The sequence below is a fragment of the Strongylocentrotus purpuratus genome, unplaced genomic scaffold (genome assembly GCF_000002235.5).
Source record: "Strongylocentrotus purpuratus isolate Spur 01 unplaced genomic scaffold, Spur_5.0 spur5_scaffold_6, whole genome shotgun sequence".
In the NCBI taxonomy this organism is placed as follows: Eukaryota; Metazoa; Echinodermata; class Echinoidea; order Camarodonta; family Strongylocentrotidae; genus Strongylocentrotus; species Strongylocentrotus purpuratus.
The window spans coordinates 2191139-2218529 of NW_022145612.1; the positions used below are offsets into that span (position 1 = coordinate 2191139).

At 35.5% G+C, this 27391-nt stretch overlaps 2 protein-coding genes across 2 annotated transcripts in view; one reads left to right on the plus strand and one right to left on the minus strand.

Annotated features, from left to right (window-relative positions):
• Nucleotides 1–6990, minus strand: LOC578647 (phosphatidylcholine transfer protein). Its single transcript, XM_778804.4, has 6 exons — nt 6747–6990; nt 5671–5785; nt 4828–4907; nt 4190–4358; nt 3451–3518; nt 1–2607 (listed from the first exon to the last, which is right to left on the minus strand). Exons 1-6 carry the CDS (start codon nt 6861–6863, stop codon nt 2530–2532), a joined length of 627 nt encoding a protein of 208 aa, XP_783897.2. The 5' UTR covers nt 6864–6990; the 3' UTR covers nt 1–2529.
• A 5356-nt stretch (nt 6991–12346) lies between these two features.
• Nucleotides 12347–27391, plus strand: part of LOC757247 (macrophage mannose receptor 1) — a 34052-nt gene continuing 19007 nt past the window's right edge. Inside the window, exons 1-20 of the mRNA XM_001197720.4 lie at nt 12347–12591; nt 14218–14366; nt 15084–15202; nt 15855–15985; nt 16377–16597; nt 17518–17609; nt 18176–18282; nt 19004–19130; nt 19686–19768; nt 20125–20244; nt 20590–20661; nt 21187–21219; nt 21824–21988; nt 22485–22573; nt 23656–23803; nt 24062–24100; nt 24446–24616; nt 25102–25227; nt 26379–26489; nt 27137–27382. Of these exons, the coding sequence (XP_001197720.3) occupies nt 12549–12591; nt 14218–14366; nt 15084–15202; nt 15855–15985; nt 16377–16597; nt 17518–17609; nt 18176–18282; nt 19004–19130; nt 19686–19768; nt 20125–20244; nt 20590–20661; nt 21187–21219; nt 21824–21988; nt 22485–22573; nt 23656–23803; nt 24062–24100; nt 24446–24616; nt 25102–25227; nt 26379–26489; nt 27137–27382 (2392 nt within the window). The 5' untranslated portion in view covers nt 12347–12548. The remainder of the gene's footprint in view (nt 12592–14217; nt 14367–15083; nt 15203–15854; nt 15986–16376; nt 16598–17517; nt 17610–18175; nt 18283–19003; nt 19131–19685; nt 19769–20124; nt 20245–20589; nt 20662–21186; nt 21220–21823; nt 21989–22484; nt 22574–23655; nt 23804–24061; nt 24101–24445; nt 24617–25101; nt 25228–26378; nt 26490–27136; nt 27383–27391) is intronic.

The window sequence follows — 27391 nt, forward strand, 5'->3', positions numbered from 1 at the left end:
TTTCTTATTTCATATAAACATTTATTTATTGCACGTTCTCTATCATCTCTATGCTCACTATATTAAGTATGTGTACATGTATTTCTGAAAAAGAACAGACTTTATTATGTAACCAAGACTAGACTAATCTTGCCTAAGGTATATATTCAATCCGATCAATATTTGAAACAGTATGAATGTGGATTTTTTTTTTTAGCTGCTAGTTTACATATAAATGTTTACACAAAATGTGTAAAGATCAATGGCATATATACATGTATGCTCCACAGGCCATGCAGAACTTTCTGAAAAACACTTTTTTTTTCAGTGTATACAGGCTATGATTCAATACTTGTTAATTCAAAAAGTTGAAAAAAACATATTCCAAAATTAATGTACTTATTTCACAAAAAAAAACAATGAAGTAAAACAATAAATACAACAGGAATGAAAAATAGCTGCAACTGTCACAGCTTTCCAAAGGATAAACATATTTACATCGAGTGCATCCAATCTATTGCTTATGGAATTGTGCACAAGTTTGATGGGAGGAGGACCGACCATCCACCCAGAAGAATGACATCAAGCCAGAGAATCTAAGTACATTATTATTGTTATTATAATCACATTAGGACACAGGTAATGAAATCATACAGAACCAAGGCACATGTTGTACATTCAAAATTATTTGTTCAATCTACGATGCAACTGAAACAAACTCAAACTTTGTGCAAACTATATTTCTCAAATACAATGAGATCAGTATAGTGCTAGTCTCCTTTTCTGGATATTATACCTTCAAGGGGCTGTTTGTGCTTATTCTTTAACAATCCAAACAATTGCATTTAGCCAATAATTTATGTAAGTAATTAAGTGGGTAATGGACGTTATTCTGATTTTATTATACCCTGTAACAAACTCTAATTGACAAAAGAAAGATATATTCTAAGTTATTTCCCACTATAAACATAAAAATATAACAATTTGTGCACTATCAGCATTTTTACACACTAAATACAAACTCACTGCAAAATATAGAGTACATCGTCACTACACTCTTCGGTTTTTCATCCTTATAAAAATGACTAATTAAATTCACACAGCTTCAACTGAAAGATAATGTCCCGAGACGCATAATTTTTTATAAAATGTCATACAAAAATACCTGATGATGCAGCTCTGAGGCTTGTATGGTACACATATACAGAGATGTACTATGAGAAAATACAAGAATCTATTACTAAAGACCAACTTTTTTCTTAAATGAGATAGCACATTATATTAACCATGTAGAATGTTAATAAATTTGGCTATCATTTTCATTTCAATGCGAGGTGCTAATGAGGTTGCATTATTTGGGCTAATATGAAGGTCCAATTTGTTTCAATTGATGAATTCATTAAAAAAAAATTGTACAATAATGGCAAATTCCAATGACACTGTGTATCCCTAAAGCTTTGTTCATATGGGAGGCGGCAAAACTACAGCACTTTTTTAATGACGCAAAGTGTAATACGCTTAATATTTCCTATCTTATATCACAAAGCACAGTGAATATGCGTAAGACCGCAGTTGCCCGCAGTTCCCATGCATTAACAAAATAAACTGGCAAACTTTTGTGTTGCGGTTTACCGTGGTGTGGTGGTCATATCTGAATAAGCCTCAATACAATCTCTATGACCTATCTCACAAAGTAAAGGTATTAGATAATTCCTAATAAATTGAAATGGCAAGAAAAGGAACGGCAGGTATTTGATTTTCATGCTTGGAGTAAACTATGGAATGACAAACACTTTGGTTTTGAACTCCATAACCTTTCTTTCAGCTACATACAGCAAACCTCTCAATAAAATTGGCAAAATAAACACATTTCTATGGGGGGGGGGGGGGTCGGATTCATAAATAAAGATGGATAAAATTTCTCTCGTAAAGATCAAAACACTTAAAGGCTATCACTTCCGTGGGACTTTCCTCTTCTCAAATATCATTAAAATAGTTTGTAAGTAGATGTACATCAAAAAACCTTAAAATCTGTATGTTTGGAGTTCCATATCCGTTCACTATTTTCCAAAATCAGCTCTAAATATTACTTCTACAAAGAATTTCATGAGTTGCAATCACTACCAGAATACAAATGGGCACTTCAAATTGGCTGAATGGTTACTTTCCAGCTTCTTTCAAAACACAAAATGACCAACATCTACATTACAACAGAATGTGTTGTATATGGCATATAAACAATGCTTGAAAACACAGGAATACATTATGATTATGACAAACAAATATAATTTACTATAAAACTACCTTTGTTTACACAAAAGTGTTGTTAGTAAAGGCTAATTATTGAGACTGAAATGTTTGTACTAGCGTTAAATATAATTTAAATATTTTGACTAAAGTGAAGAAACTGAAATAAAGTGGGTACTACTTGTGCTATATCAAATAATATTTTGGTAAAGATATATAATCTACTATATAAATAGGCCTACACAAAACAGACTTCTAATCTTGACTAGTTGCTTATTGGATGGACATGAAAATAGACTTTCATCACTTCTTGGACGCTAGATACTTATCATAACTGTTACATGCGATCACCATCTTAGCCAAGAAACCTGGTATTCCACTCTGTAAAAGAAGCACAAAATTTCATTATTTACATTTATTTAGCTTTTGGATAAAAATGTGAGACCATTACTTAATACATGTATAAATCATAAATGATCAAAAATATAATTGCATACAAAGATAGTGGATTATGATCATCTATATTTGTGCATTTCTCTTGCATTTAAAGTAAATAGTACCAGATCGGATGCTAACAAAAACACACAAACCACATACCGTACATTCAAACAAATACAGCTGTGAATGGCAAGTAATTTGGAAAGAAAGAAATTATGAAAAATAGGGAAAAGAGAGATAGAAAAAAAGGTAAAGACTGAGAGAGAATACTGGAAGGGAATTCTGATTGGATATTCAATTGATTTAAATGAAAGCAGCATGATAGGAGTTTGTACACATTTTACGAGAAAACATGAACAAATCAAAATTTTAAACATTTCAAAGAATCCCAAAGTCTGGACTTGCGATGAAACAGTAGATTTATTTATTGAGAAATACCTCTTCAAATTCTTTAAAATTTACACACTTCTAGCAAAACTTGGAAAAATAATTTTCTTTGAAAAAAAAAAAAAAAACTCTATTAAGAATGTTTTTTTTTAATAGACCAATTTAAGAGTAGATATCAAAGGATATCATAGTGATGCTAAATTGTGTAGAGATCTTCAATCTCTACAAATTTGTAGCTGTCATGTATTCATACCAGTACCGTAATCAGAATTTTCTCAAAAATGTTCTCAGACACGTATTTCTGTTTCTGCTTACCGGTAAATCAAAATCAAGTTAATGTGGACTTTCCTTTTTTTAAAGTTAGCCAAGAGCAAGAAATATTAGGACAGGATATCTCACCTTAGCTGCCCAATTGATAAGCCACGTAGGAATCATCCCCCTTGGGTTGTCATAGTAATGCATGAATGCTGTCCAGGAGATAAACAAGATTTAAAAATTCAAGTTATTAGAAGCATCGATGACACAATGGCACTCATAGTCGAACTGATTATACAACACATCCTCCACAGTCATAATTATAATTATAATTAATAATATGCCTTATTTACCCAGGGTAGCCTTTTCAGTAATAATACCATTCTTCCTCAAGGCCCAACAATCATAATTTGGCAAAGCCACCAAGAAAGAGAACGTTCACTGTAACTCGTGGGTCTTTTCTCCTGGTGCAAATAATTGGGTTGTGCAGGTGTATATAGACACACCTCCCTACTCCCTACTAATTTACCATTTGTGCAGTGGGTGCTTAACATACTTAGGTGGTAAAACTCCAACACGCATGATCTACAGTCAACTTACTGTCTGGAGGATGGGATGTTTACCACTGTATCTGAATGAGGAATGAATGATTCATTTTTTTGGGGCTGGCTCAGTGACATTCATTAGTAAGTACACGTAAAAGTTTATTATCTCAAAATTGGATTACTAAGGTAAATTACTTACCGGTAAATGTGATCTGAATAAGACTTGAGCCAATTTACCTAGCTAAGCTAAAAGCTAAGTAGAATACTGATAAACTTCAAGTATTAAATTGAATACAAGCCCTCGAGGACTCATAAAGAAACATTTCTGACTAACTCACCTTTGGTTCCATTGCCATCTGAAGTAAAGATCATACTTTGAAGGAAATCATTAACTCGTACCACACCAGATTTTTCCTTCTTTGATTTGAATTCAGCACTCCTTCCAAGACAAACATATATATGTTTCCCATTCAGGTCAAACTCTCTTGTCTCTCTGACAAACACATACTGGAAAAATGAGAGAAAGACGTCACATAGAAAAGTTATCAAAATTTGAGAATGACGGTCAGTATTTTATAAAGAGGGAGAGAAAAGTAAGAGATACAGGGGAGATGAATGAGGACAAGATGGCATACGTGATATACTATAAGGTGACTTCCAAAACGTAACAATACAATTATCAACCAAACTGAATTTTCTATCACCATCCCCCATGCTTGTAAACATAAAAGGGAAGACAAGTTTACAAAGTCACGAGATGTAGAATAACAGACACAGACAAACAATTCAAACTCCCCTGTTCCAATTGTAATGTCAACTCAAAATGGACTCTTTCTGATGTGAATCGTAGTTTCTGTTCTTCCTTTTCCCCCCCACAAAATCGTATACTTTTCTCTCTATCATCAACATTTTACTTGGTTACATGCTACTTAAGCACCAGTTTTCTACAAGAAAAGCAAAACTATTTCCAACTTACGTCTCTATTTGAGAGAGGAAATGGGAAAGCCACTCGCCAATAGACACCTTTCTTTCCATCCTCTTCAAATTGATACAATTCTAGATGATTTTTTTAGAGACAAGAAAAGAAAAGAAGAGCAATGTCATTAAAATCCTTAATCCTTCAGATTATTAAAGAAAAGGAAAAAAAAGACAAAAAATATTGTTAAATCTTAATTTCACATGAAGTTAAAAGTTGGATGCCAATGAAATAGAGGAAAAGTGTATTAAAAAAAAAAATCATTTGGGTTAAAATCAGGTAAAGGTTTATGTAGTTTTTGTCAAACTTATGCATAAATCTTGAAATCTAACACATGAGTTGCTCATGAGCATGGCAAAATAATGTTAATCATTACGAAACATTTGATCATACGTAATAAAACAGGTACATTTTCAATTAATCTTCAAAAGGGAGGGAAAGAGAGAGAGAAAGCAAGTTATGATAATATCATTAGAATAGAACTACCTCTACCACTACCACCACTACTACTACTACTACTATTTATTATAGAGCATATTGCTGATTCCTACAGATTTTATAATTTAAATTGATTCTCTGCATACACACTCAGCAAAAAAAGAAAGTGGACACTACGCATTATTAAGATTTTCAAATAAACATTTAATATAACCTAATCTTTCATATCAAAATGAACATAACCAAATCCCCTTAAAAATAATATCACACCATTGACGCATGAATTGCGTTATTATATTAAGGGTTTATATGAAAATTTTGAACAATAAAGAGGGTCCACTCTCATTTTTTGCAGAGTGTTGTTCAAATAAGTAAGATACATGTACATTATATAAACCTATTTACCTTTCACATATGAATCCCATTTTTTCCTGTACTCCAAGTCAGTATAAACAGCAAAACATGTATCTACTGGTACATCAATGCCACCTATCGTTTTGTAATCATACAATCCAGAGGTCTGTTTCAATTCAGAAAAAGAAAAGTCATAAAGTTTTATAATGGAAAATTCATATTAACTTTATAACCTTTATTTTTGAAATAATAAAATCAAGATCAGGCCTAATTTGATTGAGACTATGATGTCATTTTTTCCTCTGCTGGCTGCAACAAAGACAAAATATGGTGGATAATTCCTCACTTTTACATACAATTTAAAATACCATAGAAATTTCAGGAAACTTTCAAAATGCAATTCAAGCTATGAATAAAAATAACAATAGTGTGAATATTTTCATGAGTTGAAAGTTTAATGTTCTATTCAATGAGGCGTCAGCCGAGTTGAATTGAATTTACGTTAATTTTTCAACAAATTATGCTTTGCTCCTTATATTAAAGATAAATTGGAGTTGGAGTCAGGCCTTCTCGATTATATTCAGATTGCCTTCACGTCAGATGCATGCAGCTAATATAACAATGGTATACGTGCAGCGCAGAGAGGTACGCAGTCTGCATATAACCAAAAATGCAGGCTCGTTGAATAGTAGTACTACAGCGAATAGTACCAAAAATGCATGCCCGTGCAATAGCACATCTATTAAATATCATGCGACCAACAGTCATTCAATCAAATGACAATGATCTACTTAGGTGATGTATAAATGGCAATATTGTGAAGGAAACAAAACAAACCATGATGAACACAAGTAAAAAATTGAGACAAGTGTGAAACCAAACGAACCATTATTGAACCATACCTCGAGGCGGTCTAGTGGATCGGTCTAGCATAGCTCATAGATTGATCCAGCAAAGTGAATGAGAAAGGGGTCTATGAGTTAAAATTGGTATCGATATTTAATCATTCAATTATTTTTTACTTAGCTTTAGCTTTAGCCTGGCCTGAAGCTAGGCAATGATCATGTTTCTGCCATACACGAAATAAGATGCGTGGGACAGTTCTATAATGTTCTCGAGGTAATTACCTTGTTATATCGCCGGTATACTTTCACTCCCGTAGATTCAGTGAAGAATTCGAATTCGGAGAGGTCTGGGTTATCTAATTCCTTCAAATATTTCTCGAATTCTTCGTCGGTAAACATTTTGGCGGCCTAATTGTCAAAGGTGCTTTGATCTACTGTTGTGTAACTAACGTCGCTCCCTTAGCAGCCGCTGTACAGTACGAACGTAGCACTGTCGGTGCACGGTGCAGTGCCACGCCGCTCCGAAGCGACCGGTGGCACGGTAGGAAAGCAAGCAAGCTTCGGAATACCACCTCGAAGGAGCAAAATAATATGGGCGTGGCTCGTTAGACCTAAAAAGGGGTTTCACCTGTTTCAAGTTGATGCTTACCGATACTTTTCACGACCTGGCATACATACGCCTTTCATATTTTGTTTACAAGATAGTAGAATTTTTTCTTCAAGTGATTTAATCTGTATATGAGTGTAAACTTTGAAAATGAAAATTCATTCATCGAAGGATGTTAACTGCATTTCCTCATGGGCTTATCTGTCAGTTCAATTTGAGTTTGAGTTTGAGTTTGAGTTTGAGTTTATTAACAACAAAAATAATAACAAGTAAAACATAATGTATCAAGCATGATTACATAAAATATAACAATATAACACAAGATCGATAACATTACACATGAATAATATAAATATTGTTTTACAAAGTATGTCGTATACAAATGGAATAAAATATTATGTGTACACTTTTGTTGTTAAAGGGGGTACCAGAAGTTAGCACAAGTTAGCACAAGTGCTAGTCGAGTCTGGTTCCCTGTCTGAGTTCATAAACATACATTTTATTTATTACGAAGCTACTCTGGAAAGTTTTAAAGCTGCCCTCGCACATTCCTAATTAATGGTTCTACTCCCTGGACATCCATCCCCCGGATCACCACCCCCAGTCAAATACCCCCCCCCCCCAGTAAATTACCACCTATAGGACAACTACCCCCGGACAACTACCACCAGGGTAACTAGGTCCCCAGACAACTACCCCTACGACAACCATCCTCTATAGGACAACTATCCTAGGGGGTATTTGTCCGGGGAGGTGTTTCACTATTAAGCCCTAAAATCGATCTAAAAATCGACTGAAACAACTCACAAGTATCGGTTTTAAGCTTATTGATTCGGCCTTAAAATTGATTTTTAAAATCGAAATCGATTTTAGTTGATGAAACACCCCCCTGGGTAGTTGTCTGGAGGGTATAGTTGTACCGATTGGTAGTCTTTCAGAGGGTGGTTGCCCTAGTGGGTAGTTGTCCTAGGGGGTGGTAGTGACTGGGGGTGGTTATCCGGGGGTGGATGTCCAAGGGGTAGGTGTCCGGATATGCTAATCGTCTCCACCCCGCGGCGCCGTGTAAACCGATGAAGATGAAGAGTTCGGTGTAAACTAGATGGAACTCAAAGACGCCTTAGGATGGGTTTTGGTATAATCTGTGGATGTCTCTTTTATGCCCGCTTTTAGGGTTCCTATACACCTTGGCAGCATAGTGCCCTTTGTTTGAAGCATAAACATTGTTTTATCATCATTATAATAATACTTATATAGCGCATATCCATTATGTCTTTGTGCTGTAAGAAGGAAAACTGGATAGAGTAACATAAGAATAGTGAGCTCAACAAACTTCCTCTCGTTAACATTGGAAAGTATTTTGAAAAAGAAATATTTTAAGACGCGCCTTAACGTTGTAAACAGTATCACAGTTCTTTAAAAAGATTTTCCGGCAATTTATTCCAAAGTTTGGCCGATGCAACCTGAAAAGAGCGAGACTCGTAGAATTTAGTATTTATTTGTGGAATGGTCTGTGGCGTTTTTAGTGGGAATGAATAAAAAATATACTCTTATGTTTTATTAACTAATTAATATCAGTAGCTTGTCTTTACTATTCGATATAATTAATGAAATGTATTGTGACGTATCGTATGCGTGTTCATTGTTTAATGTGCGCGCACATGCTACTATAGCATTATGTATAAAACACAAACAAACACAGAAAATGCGAATTTTTAATAGACGGCACCAGTAGACAGAAAGCTTATATAATTTTGCAGATTAATTCCATCTTGGTGTTAATGTAAGTGTAAAATGACTCGTGAGTGTTATTTTATTTTATTTTATTGTATTCATTTATTTTTGTATCAAAATCATTTTCAGAGAAATGCTACCCCACATTAATCGCAGCATACGCTTAAAAAAATTATGATAGAACCAGTGTTGTGTTATAATAAAGTTCCATCAAATAGCACAATCCATCGTGTATTTGTCATTTATCATAGTCTTCCACATAACTCCTACAAGATTTATTAAACATTGCTTTTAAACTTTATGAACTCATTTTTTGGAATAAAATATCCAGATACCAACCTGTCCAGACATACGATATGTATGTAGACCTATATTAAGGCCTACAGGGTGGAGAGGGCACAATGTCAATCTTCAAGGTTTTACATTTTGCGAGTGAGCAAACTTTGCCGCTTTTTTCCTTGTGAAATTTTATTTTGTTTTTCAAATATTCTACATAGGCTTAATAAAAGCCGATGAGTATGAAAACAAATTACAAATCGGATACAAGTTCATACAGATCTTAGTAGATGATTAAGACGTACACATTTTCACCGCAAACACATACCTTGATCATGAATGTGAATTACCTTTAAAACGATGTTTATGTATATTAGGTTGACTGTTTTTGGCGCCTCTATCGCCTATTTACCTTTGTTTTAATGGTTTTCTTTCCGTTTTAATTTTTGTTTCAAAGGAAACCGTAAATTGGCAATGCAATGATGCCGGATTCTAATTCCATTGAACCAATAAACGGCAGACCCGGGGACACACCTTCGTCTGGTGTTGAAACAGGGGGCGATTATGGAAATGCGGCTCAATCATTGAATAGCTTTTCAGTCAGGTAAGAGAGATTCAGGATACGATTTATAGTGGCGTATCCAGGGATTGATAAACAGTGGGGGGGGGGGGGGAGTGGTGGGTGGTGGAATATAACAGCATCATACACGCGCCATACATTACCTCCAGGCGTCGCACATCAACGACATTCACTGGTTTTCTGTTGTAAAAATTTTACACATAAAAAACAATTTCCGAATGGATAATATATACTAAATTTAAATGTACTGCGTGATCTTATACCGTCTATTTTCCCTGGAATTCAAACAAGAGGAGTAGGAATGGAGTTATACGCCAAACAATATCATATAACTAATGTACTCTTCTCGGCCTTTTGGTATATTTACACTGTTACGCTCATGGGCATATTGTTTTAATTCCTCTAAAATAACACATTTGAAATGATTATTCCTATGTGACATTCGCATGTTATTCTTTATGTCAACAAAATGCTTAAATTATAAACGAACACAATTTAAGTATCCATACAGTGTAATGACTATAATTATTAACTTTCATTTATATTAAGATGTTATAACCTGTTCAATCGTAAAAAGCAGAAATGCTTTCAGTCATCTTGTTTTTTCAGAAATTTGATTTTATATGTATTAATTGCAAAAACAATACAAGATAATACAGAATTTTTTTTTTATAGTATCCAGTTACATAATCATTACAAGGACAAGACATGTCTCTCAATTCTAGGGGTTATTTATATTGAATTTCATTTTATATTATCTTCTTTCACACTGAACAGCCCACTGACGAGGCAAAAGGGTCATCACATTCTCACCGTCTCAAACTTGGATATCGTCAAGTATGAGATCATGCGAGAGGGACAAAATGGCGGCCGAGAAAACCTCGGAAATGGACACGGTTCTATTGTAGTATAACTCCATCTGCAAACAATATCAGTCAGTCTATCGTATTATTTTTCAGCTATAACTTTTTCCTAAACGATTATGTTGTATTCTTAAGTTCGGAAGTAAAGTGTTAAAAATGATAACAATAATTGTATATTGGTGATTCCTTTTGTAAGACATGAAATAAGGGTATCGTTTAAGAACAATAAAGTAGATAGATAGAAAAGAGGGGATAAACCAGAAAAGAAAATAATGTACATTTAACAAAATTAAAAGACTAAAGTGAGAATGGGAACAAAAAGAAACGATATGTACTGAGAAAGAGGGAAGGGGAGAAAGAGGGAAGGGGAGAAAGAGAGAGAGAGAAAGAGAGAGAGAGAGAGAGAGAGCGAGAAAAGGGGAGGGGGCTAGCTACCAGCAAAATAAGTAAACGAGGAGGGGAGATAAAAGTATATGAAGATTGCACGTAATAACTGCATGACCTTATCAAGAAGAGATGTAAAATATTATTACCAAACTAAAACCAAGTTGAATCACCATTGCACCTGTGATAAGAATTGCAAGTATTTACTAAAAGATTTAAGTTAATCACTGCACATCAGAGCTCCTTTTTGATAAGAGGTATTTTGTATTTGTTGCTGTTGGCAAACTGATCAATTTGTGGTGATAATGATACTCGGATAACGGTATAAGCTCGTACCACCGTCCATTATCAATGTTTATTGCGTAATCGAAGTTTGCAAACACGGTTTTCAAGGTCTTACTGTTACACTTTTGAGGAATTCATACTACTAATTCGAAATCAGAATGCGCAGAAAAGAAGGTGGCAGATTATAACTTCTTCTAGTTAAATAATGGTCACTAAGAATCCCTGGCCGGTTCAGTTCGTGTACATTATGAATAGAAATAATTCGTATTATGAAATCACAATAAAAATAATTATAAATGCGAATTGCAACACGTTCCTCCATTACGTGGTGTGTTTTTATTCATTATTTTAAGAAGTGATATTGCATAGGAAATGAATATTGAGAGAAAATCAAACTGAAGGTGTGGAATAGTAGCAACTTTATCTGGAGGCAGAGGACGTGACAAAGTAGAAACGAAGAACCAACAAAACAAAAGAAGAAGAAGAAGAAGAAGAAGAAGAAGAAGAAGAAGAAGAAGAAGAAGAAGAAGAAGAAGGAGAAGAAGAATTAGAACAAGAACAAGAAGTAGAAGGAGGAAAAAAAACAGAAGAAGAAAAATGAGAAGAAACAAGAAGGAGAAGAAGAAGGAACAGGAGGAGGAGGAGGAGGAGGAGAGAGGGAGAGAGAGAGAGAGAGAGATAATGAAAGGCAGGGAGAAACGTCATTCTGGGACAAATTTACCCCCGGACCATATAATATTTTCCCCTTGAAAAACTGCCCTATGAGGACAACTACCCCCGAGGAAGGATAAAAAGCACGGACAACGATTAGTATCATTGTTTTTCTCGGACAACTGCCTCAACCCCATGATGATCCTAGATAATTGCCTAAAGGTAAATGGGATGATTTTAAAAATATTGTTTAACGGGGTAATTGCCGGACGAAAATTCATAATAGAATTTCATTGTCTGTCCGGGGGTAATTTAAATTGGGGGTAGCTGTCTGGGATGATATTCTGGGTTACAGTAATCTTGTTTACACGGATAGGCAAATGAAAGAGGGAGAGAGAGAGAGAGAGAGATGTGGCCAATCTTGACCAATGCAAACAATGGATTAGTGATAGACACATTTCGAGGCAACGCCCCTCGAACATTGAAGAGCTTCGGTGGACTGATCTCTAAACAGTTCAATCCTCGCCTCTAGCTTCTTCATCTCGCTAGTCGTCTATTTCCGTCTGCAGATTCCGATTATTTGAAATAAATATCGGATTGGCAGAAAGTAAAGTGAAAGTATAACCTTTTACCGTTTTCTCCGAGAGACTGAGCTTGAACTTGAGCTATTTTATTCTCCATATGCTGCATTTATTTCTTGAAGCAAGATGATACTAAGGTTACTGCTGCTAGTCAGCCTCGCTGGGCTGGGTAAGTTTACATCAATCTTTGTAAAGACATATTTTATAGATGGGAAAAGTACAAGCATGTCAACAATTCCTCCCAAATGCTTCAAATGAAATTCCGTGTCATACGCAGCATTGTAATGTTCCAAATCTGAAACTGCTACCCCGGTTTATATCTTGGCTCACCAACTTCCTTAATTTTTATTCGTCCACTTGACGATTGTAAATGCGTGGTCCAAATTTTGATGTTAATTAGCTCCAATGCATCTCAAAATACTTGATCTGGCAATAGAATATGACAAATTGTATTTATTATCATTTTGCTATAGAATTAAATAAAAGACTGCGATGAAATACCATCACATTCGGGGCGGCCTGACGGAAAGGGAGGAAGAGGAAACAAGCCCCTATGATTCCCCAAACGTTCGACCCTGTCATTTTGGGTTGTTGCTTGCTTGCTTGCCAGTGAAATTCGTGACACGAATACCCTCCGAAACACCAGGCACTGTTCTTTGCTACGCTTATACACTGTATATACCAATGTATGAATTTTGTGAGATTTACAAACTGCCAACTTTCTCAATGATATGAATTATTTTCATAGTAATTCGACTATGGTTAATTTATGTATGTTGATCCGTATAAGCGATAATGAATTGCTATTGTCTATTAACTTCAATATCAAACCGTGCATGATGTGGCCGAAATACATCTAGTGATTTCAGAATATAATTCATGTTGTATTCATGCACTTGAATTTCATAATAATATAGAGACTATATAACCAATATCATGTCAATTTTAAGTACATAATTTTATGGCAGTAAATAAGAGGATGGTGGATATCCATTTATTTTTTACTTTACAAAGGATTATCTTTATATATCATTGATGTATAAAGTTATTACGATATAAAATACAATTTTCATCTATTTTTATGATGGATGGCACTCTAAATGAAGGAATTCGTCTAAATATTGATATTGGTTATCGCAATGTAATCAGAAGAGATTTTCTAGTTTAAAATGAACCTGGGAGATTAAACTGGCTTATCTTATCCGAAGGTAAACAAAAATATCTAACAAAAACGGAGAAATACTGAACAGTTGTCTTGGTCAACTCTGTCTCCTATTACTTGGGGGTGGACAATGAGGTTGGCAGTGCCATTGGTTTTTGGATCGCTTATCTTAAGAGATAACGAAAATCCAACAGTATTACCATTTTAAGTAACATTAACTAAAACTTACATCACATAGATATACATTACAAAAGAGATAATTGCTCTATGTGCAGTGCATCATCTGCTCATCGTGAAATTCACAATGTAAAGTTATATCCTCCCCAAATAAAAATAGAAATGGAGGCGTCCAATAAACACGAATTCGATAGAACGTTTATCACTAGTTGAACCCCTCCATTTCCATTATAATAATATTTATTTATTCAATATAATACATATATATAATCATTCATAGATCATTCATACAACAAAAGCGTTTTATTTCTTCAATCATTTTACCAAGTTTGTTTTTGTTTATTTTTTTTTTTATTGCTCGTTTGCTTTATAAAGAATGAGATGAGCGTCTCCCTATAAATAAAAATGATTTTTGTTTTAAAAAAATTACGAGCTTTATTTGTTGTGATTTCCCAGCATTATCTCAGGACTGTGGTTCTGGTTGGATGAAATATCAGGACACCTGCTTTTTATTGGTGTCCCAGCTACGTCCATTCCAACTAGCAAGGGATTACTGCCAGAATAACCAAGCACAACTTGCCGTCCTAACATCAAGGGATATGAATGTAAGCAAAATTAAGCTAAAATATAGTGTTGTAGAATCATTTTTGAAGAAGCTTATTCCGAGAAAGAAACCTGTTGTATTGTGTTATCAATTTCTAAATATGAAGGAGTCTGGGTATAGTGTTTCAATCACTTAACACTCAATCCAAAGGTTGAGGGTTCGAATCTGAGTCCGGCACTATACATTTGGCAAGGCATTAATCCACATTTGCCACTCTCCACCCAGATATAAAGGGTTACCTGACAATCGCTGGGGGTAATACTAATTGCAGGTTCCTCAGGAAGAACAGCATTGAAGCTGATGAGGCTTTACTGGGTAAACAAGATTATTATCATTATTAATATACTATTACTTTCTTCACCCCAGCCCACTCTTTTAATGCATGAAATAAGTAACGATGCAGGCAACGACGAAAAAAACTACGTCTAGAAGAGTTGATGACAATAATCAACCCACACAAAGATCATGAAATTAGAAGCTGTTACGTGTTATGAACGTTGATAATTATTGTTTCTCAATGTTCAAATACGATCTTTTACATATCGTGATAGTTCTTTAAAGTATTAATAGGAGCTCGCCTTTTTAACCAAGGAAATAAATGAAAAACGAAAAATTAAGCGACGTTGTACTATGCTTTATGTCTAATTAAATACAGAGCATACTTCGATCTTGTAATGTTTATTTTTATCAACCTCTCATACCTTTTTATATTTAACAGACATGGTTGGGGCAGCAGACGGGAATTTATTCTGAAGACTTTTGGATCGGTTTACATGATATTCAATCTGATAATAGCTTTGAATGGGTTGATGGTACAGCCTTAGATCCATCCCTGGCGTAAGTAATACATACCTCTTACAATCGTGACAATTTAATTATTTAAAGACATACTCTCTCCAATCTAATTCTGATCGGACCCAGGCATTGTCAGACTTCCTTAAACGTATTTATCGTACCTGTATCTGTTGATGTGATATACTACTGTTCTTTTTAATTCGATTCTGAAAGTTATTATGCAACGAGAGATGTGATACGAGATCTCCAGGAGTCTGTCCTATGGTGATTTTTCTCAATCAAGCAGAATATATAATTCCATTAATTACTATGTTATCCTCCGATGAAAGCCTGAACACAATTTTTACTCCCGGGCGCTTTGACGTGGTGTTATAGTCTAGGTGATACGTCACCGACAAGCCTATATATCGCAAGGTACGGGGTTCGATTCCCTGCCATGGCAATAACATTCTTTGGAAAGACAAGTGGATACACGGTACGATTTATTCCTCAAAGGCATTGAGCGTACGTTTGCCGGAGCTAAAGACTTGGTAATAATATCCACAGCCCTTTGGGACTTTGAGACGTAATAATCATAATGTGATATGCGCTATACAAGGATCAAACAATATTACAATATAATATTCATTAATTTTGAGCAATTTTTCACTTTTAAACAACCACGGCTTACCTTACTCATATATTTAACAAATAGAAACTGGGCACCAAACGAACCAAACAACATTGATGGAATTGGAGAGGACTGTGTAGAAATGCGAAATAATGGGCAATGGAATGATGAGCAATGTTTGGCTCCTAACTGGTTTATATGCTCCAGATCACTTAGTGAGTACAACTTATATTTATTTTGTTTCGTAATTCGCACAGGTTTCTTCCTGTACCCTTATCTTTAACCAAAATATTGTTCATGTACCCCAAACTTTACGTTTATTTTCGATTTTTGCACTGTAACATTCCAGAATGTAATAAATTCTTGCTGAATTATAACTCCTCGAAAACAATCAATTTTTGTTGAATGGTAACCAGTTAATAATTATATACTAATGAATAACTTTACGATTTGCATTTTTTAATTATTGTGATTATGAATAGGATGAGATGAGATACAATGATACAGTGTCTTATCCATTGACAATTATGAAACCTTTCACAAACTTTCCAGTCGAAACATACCCCCCCCTCCTCTTTTTTTAAATTTCCCGTGTTCTCTGTAAAGATGTTGTTCCTAAATGTGACTCGGTGAACGGCTGGGAGTCGTACAACGGGAAGTGCTATAGATGGGTGTCTGATACAAAGAACATCGATGACGCCATCACTTATTGTACCCTGCTCGATGGTTACGTAATCTCTATCAACGATGCCGCTGAGCAGTCTTTTGCGAACTCCATCCAGGCATCCAAGGCGAACATCCCATACTGGACAGGTCTCAGCGATAGGGTAAGTGGGATCTGTGCGTCTTATATGTGCGTGTACGGTTGGTGAGGAAACGGGGGAGGGGACCCAGGTTTTTTTTTTTTTAGAGATGGGGAAGGGGTGGATCAGAAAGGATTTCTTAAAACAGGGGGCCCGATGAAAAAAGAAAAAAAGAAAATATGTCAATGATAAATTGTCATCACATAATGCGTGCTTATTTACTCAAAAACACTATAGCGAAAAAAGATCTCTAAATTTGAAGTGGGCATAATAACAAAACTAAGGGCACATTTTTCGTTTTTGTTTCCCCTAGATATATCACTGTTATGGGGTAACAGTAACAATAGCAAATGTCTATCGCATGCATGCTCTTCTTAGTCAGGATGGAAATCTACATCATTCTGGTTCCTGTTATCTCTCAAGCAGATGTGAACTTGCCTCATCCTCAAAAAGCTTGAATATCGTCAAACAAATTTTCCATATTTTTTAACAAAACACATTTTTTCCCCCTAAATATATCTTAATACAGATGCAGAAAACTTAAACCGTTTTTCGAAATACTATACTTACGCAACAGTTTGATCGGATATAAAAACTCGTCTTTGTTTGTACATTTGGTCACAATTTTTTTTTCGAGCTTTGTGTCTTAAGAACGTTAAAACAATCATTATTTTTGTTGTAAGCCTGTTGTAAGTGCCCTCTATGATCCAAATGACAATCTTACTTTCTTTCGCAAGCCTGATAGTGATAACTTGATTGTCCTCCATGTTCGCTATTTTCATTTACTGATCAAAATAATGCTCATGCCGATCGGTCATGGAATAAACAAAATCTATGACTTTAGTCTCTTTACCAATAACTGATTAATTATGAGATTTATAAGGGATCCTTAAAAAAAGAAAAAACTTGTTTGACCAATTTGGGCTTTTTAATTTGTTGTTCAGAACCAAGGCCAGGGAAACTATATGTGGCAAGATGGAACCGATACAACTACGTACTCTAACTGGAATACTGCTTTGGGAGAACCAAACAATTCGTGAGTATTAAACTGACGTCATGTTAAACGTTATATACTGGATATTAATTTTAAGCTACCCATAGTTTTAGCTTTGCAACATTGTAATAATTTTTTTGCGAATTACCATACATAGTTATTCCTATTAATGATAATATACATTTATTTAAGGCTTAATTTACATATTGCTTCTATAATAAAAAAATTAGGTGAACTTGTACACCGGCAAAGCTAGCTGTACAAAGACAAAACAAATGATTTCAGAGCTATTCATACTGCAGTCAAATCAGTAGTATGTTATTCTTGCAGAAACTAGGATTTCAATATCAATCTACTTTTAAAAAATCTTGTTATCGTGAAGCATATGATATTTATTAACTCCAGTTTCATAATAAAATTGATACAGATGAACGGTTATCTCGGTGAGAAAAAAAATACAGCTTTTTAAAAAGCAGTTACAATGTAAAATAGATAAGGGATTGATCAGTTAATTTCCTAATTTTTTAAAATATGATACCCAAATAAATTGTGTTAATTTTCATCAATTTAGTTATAATAAACACTTTTCCTCCCGACTATTTGGTCAGGTTTTCCCCCAATGGCTGTGCACAAGTCGAACGATACGATAACAATGGCTTGTGGAGCGTCGATAGTTGTAGTGAAAAGAAGAGGTTCATTTGCGAAAGACCGGAAGGTAAGCATTTTAGAAATAATATTGTTAAACCAATTAATCATTAAGCGATTATGTCCTCATTATTAACGATTTTCGTCGCTCGTGCAGCTATTTCCATTCACAATGACTGTGAAGTAGGTAGAATAAAAGAAATGCCAAAGTAGATTCAGTGAGAAATATGGCATGCATGTACTTTAAGTATGGAATTTTAAAGGGCTAAGATTCAGGATTCACATTATGCAACTCTCGTACCATGTCAAACCCTATTGAGCATGATTATTACCCGACTTTAAATATCGAATATCTTTAGTAGCACAAGTAGGACAATATATTTAGGAAATAAAGGTGTGCTATTGTATATTAAGGTAATACTATTTCATAATTTCGTCTCCAGTGTTCAGTTCAAATTTAGACAACACAGATTTCAGATAAATATAAAGGTAATATTGAGATCATAGAATTGATTTTGTGCGCTTCATCACGTAGAAATCAGAGTGGTCTGCGTGCCCATTTAAAAAGAGAACACACAGGTACCGATTTCGTGTGCTCTGGAAGATGTTGGGTTTATTACTTTATACATAAAGTGTAAGAGTTAGGGTTGAGAGTGGTCTTAAATTTAATGTTAGGCTTAGGCACAATGTTTGGGTCAGTCCAGGGTTTAAGTTAGGAATTCGACGATTGTAGGAAATGGACATCGGAGAATGTGAAAATCTCTTTTTCTTTTCTTAATGATTGATACCAGGTATATGTGCTCCTGGATGGGTTCTACATGGTGGTCAGTGTTACCAGTTTAACTCACTACTCAGGACATGGTTTGATGCGAAGTATTATTGCGATGCCCAGGGAGGTTTTATCGCATCTATTTTAAGGTTGGTACCATGTCGACCCGCTTAACATTTCTTCCAGATTCTACCGACCTTAAAATAAGCGTTCATCCACTCCCGCGGATTTTTCAATCTTTATTTTTATTATGATTACCCCAACCATAGGAAGTTTTCTGTTTCATATTAATCTGTTGACTCGGCCGTTATGACTATACATTGATAACTGTATTGCATCTGTTTTTAGAAACATTTAAGTTGTTTATATAATGATGATAAAGGTAACCCTTCTTAATGCTACGAACAAGACGAGAAATATTTCTTATCAATTAGTATATTAACAGTAGCATAATTTGGCTGTACCATAAGAACGATCTTATTCGAATCAGTAAATTATACCTGGTAAACATATTGTTTGATGTTGCCTTGCTTGGGCTTACGGGCAGAAATAGGTTGTAATCGAATTATAATGTTTCCCGTGTATGGTAACGCTCTAAATAATTACAAGAAAAAGAACCTTGAATGGAAACAGATAAGCAATAGCTTCTAAACATGAAAGGAAATTTAACATGTTCAGTTCTTTCGATCATTTCATATTCACAGCGATCCTGAAAACAGCTTTATTGCCAGTAACATGGGAACAATCAACGCTGAAAATGTAGATAATATGTGGTTTGGATATTCAGGTAAATATACCAATAAAACAAAAACTATGTTATGCTTTTAATGCTTTTATTTTCTCGTTCAACCTCCCTATCAGTCCAAATTACTGAATTCCTTTAGGAGCACTGTTTGATACTGGTGAAGGCTCTAAACTCTCACGAGAGAAGCTTGGGGTTCCATCCGTGCTCGGTGCTTAAATATTGGGCTAATATTTCTGCTCTCATTATTTTGTTCCTCTCAACCCGTATGCACCTGACAAGGTTAGCGGTAATAACAAATGCAGGAATGGGTAAACAATGAGAAATTAGTATTAGTTACCTATATGAAGGGGTACATATCTATTCATAATTATTCTGCACTCTCTCACAAATACTTACAGATTCTATCGCTGATGGTACATGGACGTGGGCACATGAGACCACTTCCACCTACATCAACTGGGCACCTGGTCTTCCTACCAACACTTACGCTCAAACAGACTGTGCATACATGGCAACCAGTAAGGCTACACCGAGCTATTCTACACAAATCTAGATAAGAGTTTTAGTTAATGTAAGGTTAATATCATTTAATTCTATAAAGATATTATTAATGAAGGGAAAAGAGCTGGGGAGTCGGATGCACTGAAAACAACATTATGTCATGAGTCGACACTGATTCGAAAATCTTTCTATACCCGTTTATGTAAAAAGGAAAACAAATTATTTTGATGTCTTTTACTTATCTTGGAATATGTGTCGTGAAAAACGGATTAGATTACGAAAGAGAATCCCGTTGAATTATGTGTATTTCTACGGATGCATTTTATGTAAAACAATCCTGAACATTTCTTTCTTCATTATAGATGATGTTGCTGGTAAATGGTATCAAAACAACTGCCAGCTCCTCGGAGGTTTTGTCTGCAAAATTAAAGCAGGTAGGAAGGGATATCTCTTTCTGAAATTTAAGCCTGGCTCTATGAGTATGACTCGCACTGCCCTCGCTCTTGCTTTAAACAAAATAATGTCATTAGTTTGATATATTGCTTGATGGTGGTGTATCATTCTTGGCCTAATCAAGAAAACGGTTACAAGGTTAAAATTCAGTTTTGAATAATCAGAACTTCACATGCCTGATAAAGTTTAGCCCTAATCAGATGAGAACAAATTGGAACCATAAATTATGGAGATACCTTGTAACAGTGGTTCGTTTACTGTCTTGATTATCATTCACAAGGTTAAGGGTTTGAATCCAAGCCCGGCACTAACGTCCCATTTGTTAAGACATTAATCCACATTTGCCACTCTCAACACAGGTGTAAACATGGCAATCACTGGAGTGATTTTAGGAAGAACAGCATTGATGCTGATGATGCTTCCCTGGGTAAACACAACTATTATCAATGTATTGTTATTTATCCAATGGTTATTCAAACGAGAATGTATTTATCTTTTCATCACAGGAAGTGTCGTGACACCAGTTCAACCAGACCAAGGTAGGATTATCCTCATAATTCGATTACTTTCATCTTGTATTTTCCTGAATACTTTTAGGTATCAACGACACTTTAGGGATGTCCAATATATCTTCATTTCCACAATCACAAGACGCATGGAGGTTATGTTCACTAATACATGTATTTCGATGCCTTCAGTTGTGATCTCTGTAATCCTCTTTAGTTCATATTAAAATAGAGGTATATTTTCCCTTTTTTTTTTTTAAACCCCTTATCATTTTTGCACAACTATAAGTGTAACTGTTAATGAGTTTACAACTTAATACCTCTCTGAGATTTGGTAAAATCATTTTCCAACATTGTTGTTATTCGAACCCATGAATCTACTTTTGTCACTCTTCACCCAGGTATTAAATAAGTACCGGTAGAAACAAGTTCCTTTGAATTCTGTAAGCACCAACATCGGTAGCCCAGCGAGAGCTGGAGTAATTGAAACGCCTCGAGCACCTTGCGTGGTAGAAAATGTGCGCTCTAAAATAGCTAACATTAGTGTATGTCTTTAGAAAGGGGGAACTACAACTAATTTATTCAGTGTAATGACTAACATGATATCACATGTACTTTCTTCCTAATTTTGAAACAGGAGTTGGATCTTGTGAGTCTGGATGGGACCTGTATGGAGATAGTTGTTACTATTTCCCAACCTTGATCGTCACCCAGCCCGAAGCTCAGGCGCAGTGTCAAGGTTATTTCCCATCAGCTAATCTCGTCAGCATTCACTCGAACGGAGAACAGTCATTCCTTACAGGTAAGTAGTATCAGTGGTGGAGTAAGGGAGAGGGGGTACAACCACTGGCGTATCGATGGGGGGGGGGGGGGGGGGCCTCCAAACAAAATTCCAAAGTGGTTTATCTCTAATTCTATACCAGTGATTTACAAATATTGCTGAAATGACATGATTTTCGGGGAATTTTTTCTCATTTTTTGTAAATTGTACTTTTTCAGAATTCCCAGTCAGGCAAAAAATATGCTTATTTAGAAGCCTACATGTCAGGGCTCGAGCCCCCCCTACCCCCACTTCATACTTTTGAAAAGTATGTTTAAGAGAATTAGACAGAAAGAATGAAAGAAAGATGACATGTCAGTGTCACAAATAATAATGAGGTATCAAAATATATGCTTATCTGACAGTAATTACATGCTTAAAACCAAGGGGTGTCGGTAGTAGTTTTGTTGGTAACAGTAAATCTTATTTATGCTGTTGTTGTAAGTCATATCTCCTTTATTTATTTCCATTTTTTCAGAAAGAGTCAACTATATCGGCGAGAGTATGTGGACTGGTCTTCATGATAGGGGGACAGAAAGCGGCTGGGAATATGAGGATGGCACACCGGTGGGTTGAGATAGGGCTGGATCATATAGGGCGGGGTAATAGTATATCTGTAAAGCGCTTAGCGACATTATATACGCGGAATATTATTATCAAGGGTTCTGAAAAAACGAGTGGTGGGGGAAGGGGGTGCAATCACGCAAGATCTCTGACAAGCAAAAAAAAACATGTCATCATATTTTTCCAGATGCTTTTTAGGGTGTTAACATGTAAACATATATAGGGGTAACAACATAATTAGGGGCATATTTTTTAAATTGAGGTATGTAATATTTTGTATTAAAATGTGTTTAGGGGAGGGGGGGGGGGCACATGCTCCTCGATCATTGCCCATGGATATTTCACTGGATTGAGAAGTGAAAAATGTGGGAATAACAATTTCATTCTTTTAAATCAATGAGATTAACATTACCGAAAGGTGAAAAAGACCGTCAGTGAAGAAAAAAAATCATAATGATAATGGGCGAAGGAAATGATTGTCAGGATGTGAGGTAATTTCAATTTTTCCTTGTGGCATATCATAGCAAGGAAGGGAATTGTTTGAATCAATTATTAATCTGTTTCACAGCCGGCATATGACACCAAAACAGAGAGAGAGAGAGATAGAGAGAGAGAGAGAGAGAACAAGTTACAAAATGTGCCAATTTTCCAATAAAATGAGTTCGACGAATAAGAAACATTATATATTATACTATGGTATTCTATAATAATAAACCGTCGGGTTTAATTTCAGACCACAGAAGCATTGCCATCCCTACAAATTGCTATTTCTTCTTTATTATTTTCATCTACTTCCCTATAAATTTTCGGGTTAAAAATTCGATAAGTTAATGACATGCAGGAAAAAGTTAGCAATTCTTGGACCAAAATTGTATGTATTGTGGGTGTACGTAGCCCTGTACCCGATATACATGCAGTGCTTGTGACTTGCAGCTAAGAGCTATATTCTTTACATTTTGATCACTCCAAAACCTTACGGCACTTACGGTATATTAATTCTTATGTTTTACGCAATCAACCTTCAGACAGTTTTTTCTCACTATAGTTGCATTACCATTACTTTATCTAAAATCTTGCACATTTAGTATGATTACCGTAACTGGGGTCCCGGAGAACCTAACAACTCTGGCAACGAGGACTGTGTTCATATGGAATCATATTTCTACAAGGTGGGAACATGGAATGATCATAAATGTGACAGGGTCTACCGCTTCGTCTGCAAAATGCCTAAATGTAAGTTTAACAATTCAAAGGTTAACAAATAACTAACAAATAGCTGCTAACAAAATTATTCTGCTGGATAACGAAGTTAGCCGGAATATATTATTGCGAAAATATATATGCATGTACTTATCATTTCCAATAAGAAATATAAAGCACAACTGAATCTCTGTACCAAAAAGCTTGGCATTAATGAATATTTTATACAAATTACGCAATAAAACAACAACAACAGAATGTTCAATCGATTACGCTTCTTTTTATCATCAGATCCCGGAGGAGCGTACACAACAGCCATGCCGACCACCTGTAAGTATTTCATGAGTGTCTTAACGAAATATTACCATATAGGCCTATTCTAGTATTCCTTTTGCTATGAATATAAAGAGAGGAGAAAATAGAGGACATGATAATGAGTCATGTGATGGTAGGAAGGTTGAAAAAGACGAGAAGTGAGAGAGAGAGAAACTCTGAAAGATCGCCGAAACAGGCAGATGGAAATAGATTCATGCAGAATGATCGAAAAATGATAGCAAGATGGGACACAAAACAATCCAATCAAGGGGATAGAACAAGAGGTGAAAAAGGAGTAAACTGCAAACAAAATTAATTGAATTGTTACGCCTTTGTTCTATTTTATTATACTTCAAAAAGTTCCACCAAGCGATCGCTGTGGAAACGGTTGGATTTACGATATGTCATCGGGTAACTGTTATAAGTATGAGATGGAGTATCGTAGCTGGCAGGACTCGGATAGCCAATGCCATTACGAAGGAGGTCGACTGACCAGCCTTACCAATAACCTGGAAACCGAGTTCGTTCAACGTAAGTACATATTACATAGTTACTCACCACTGAACTATAACAACAGTCTTTAATTATTAAAAAATATATATATAATTTTAGTAGTGTAATCTTATTAATGTTTCTTTTCCATTCAATTTTCCTTGTTTTCTTAGTGTTGCAATTCGTATATAATTATATTGTATTTTACTTGCACTGTAAAATCATGCACTATTCAGTCTGTGACTGCCAATCATGTTTAATAAACGTTGATTAAATTGAATTTAAACTTGTACCATAAAGTCATACCGACGATAACGACTCAAGGTCGAAAATAGATCCGAATGGACAAAATTCGATCAATTCGGGTTTGGTTTATTGTCGGTCTGGAAACAAAATTTAAAAATGAATAAAATGGAGAAGAAAATAAATGCTCCTAATAAAGATCTGTCGTTATCAATTGAGCGTTTTAAAATTGAATTATATCAGAGCATTAATTTCTAGGAATACCTTTTGTCTTTTTCAAGGATTCGCTCAATACTATTACAACAATGGTATCAACTCTTTCTGGGTTGGTCTGCATGCTACGAACCTTAACTTTGGTTTTCAGTGGTCCGATGGAGCTCCATTTGCTTACCTGAATTGGCAGAGCGGTGAGTAGAAATTTTATAAAAGTCTTGCTAGTTATGTGTGCATACTTCACTATCTGTTTGTTATCAACAGTAGTTTTTTAACCTCTTACTTAGTCTGGGAAATATTTCTCATATACCAAAATACTTCTCATCTTTCTCCCGTTGACCAGTCATCCTCTCTATCGCAATTATCTCCTTTTAGTTATCTTTTTCTTCTGTCTTGATCTTTTGGCAACATTTTTTGCCCTTTATGCTCCTCTCCTTCTTGATCGTCGTCTCCATCGTCATCGCTTCTTTTTCTTTATTTCTATTTTCTTCTCTTTAGTGATGCGACAAATATAAAATTAGAGGTGCAACCCTTCTCCTCCGTTTGTTTTACTTCCTCTTTTGTTTATTTTTCGTTTTCCTCCTGCTATTCTACTTCTTCTTCTTCTTCTTCTTATTGACTTTTCGTCTATGCAATTGTTTTCGTCTGCGTTCTGAATTCTTCTTCTTTTTAATCTAACTTTTCAAAATCCCTTTCGTTTTGCACGCAGTGCTTGTGAGCCCTACCCATCCCTACCTCCATCCCGATTCCTTTCAAAGTTCGTATATTAGGCATAATTTCCGGCATTCAATCAAGGTCACCTGACTCTTCGTTTATTGAAATCGCTCATGTGTAACCGTCCAGGCGCCATTTTGTCCGTTTCTGGTCCGTTTAAGGCCTTCTTTCTTCCTCCGGATCTCCACTATCACTGATGCTACAGACATCTAATAAATTCCTTTCAATAGTCAAGAGACGTTCTTTCGTCTGCCAAGTAGAAACGTGGTTACCAATGCAAGTAGACCGTTTTCGACAAATATTCAAAGATATTGAAATAAACTGCCCGTTCAATTATTTGAATAAAATCGCGGTATAATATTTACGGGTCTGTAGTTTTTCGTTATGGCTGCATTCCCTCCTTTATGAATCGGTTGGACTCGGACCCAAGCATCAGGGTATACTGATACGATTGCAATTCTAGTCATGTTCTTGTTCTTGATTTTGTTGTTTTTGTTGTTTTTGTTGTTTTTGTTGTTGTTCTTATTTATTCTGCCTCTTCCTTTTGCTTCGTCTCCTTCTTACTTTTCTTTTTATACGACATTTTAAATTCCAAGCTAAATCATCATGACTTCTTTTTATTATCCACCAGGTGAACCAAACAATCTAGGTGGTGAGGACTGTGTAGAGATGTATGCAAACTCAGGATTATGGAACGACCTTGCTTGCAGTAATGCTCGACTTGGTATCTGCAAGAGAAATGGTATGCCGATCGGGAATTTGCTTATCATGCCATCATTGAAAACGATTAAACTTTGAAATGATAATCATCCCATTGAGAAGTTCATAGACCCCAGTCCTAGACGATATCCAGTGATAATGATATGCAACCTGTGTGTCATTGTGAGGTATCATGGTGAAGTAAATGATTACATTTTCAAATTCCCCCAAAGCTCAGGGGAAAATAACGTTTGATGGCTTTTTCTTAGTAAGGTGCTCTTTGGGGGTAAATTTCACGAATTTTGTAACTTTACAGTTAAATACTCCCTGGTTGTGAGATTATCAAAAGAACCAGCCCCTGGAAGATGATATGCATTAGAACAAAATTGAAGAAACTATCGTGATCAAGACCTGGGTATAATAGTTGGATCATGCGGATGTTATCAAAACGATTTTAATGAGATTTTCTTTTGTGCTGAAAATTCCATTCAAATATTCTTTATTAATTCAATCAAAGGGTTTTCGTTTCAAAGAAAGGAACCGGTTCATAGAGTTCCGTTAATCACCGATGCAAAATATCGGTGAAACTTTGGCGGACGTTTGAAAAAAAACACAATACAGAAATGGGTTTTTTTGTTTGCAGTGTAAATGCAGCTACTGAATTCGTTTGGTTGATTGTTTTTCTCTCAGAATACGTGAACCGTTACTTCATGGCGTACACAAACGCTCGCCTTGACACGACTAACGATGTCCCGATCGACAACGTCTGGCCCGAAGATTGTGCTTTCCTTTGTGTCACGGCAACATTTACCTGCCGATCATTCAACTACTACCGCAGTGGCAGGCAATGTGTTCTCCTCTCCACCGACAAGGACACTGCTGGCAACGTGGGGCTCGTACCCGAGTTCGAAGACCCATGGGACCACTACCAAAGAGGTGACGATC

Coding starts and splice junctions, on each gene's coding strand:
- LOC578647 (XM_778804.4), bottom strand. CDS start 6,863: ATGTTTACCGACGAAGAATTCGAGAAATATTTGAAGGAATTAGATAAC. Junction 4,908..5,670: donor ATGGGATTCATATGTGAAAG/GTAAATAGGTTT, acceptor AAAATCATCTAG/AATTGTATCAATTTGAAGAG. Junction 2,608..3,450: donor TTATCAATTGGGCAGCTAAG/GTGAGATATCCT, acceptor CTTCTTTTACAG/AGTGGAATACCAGGTTTCTT.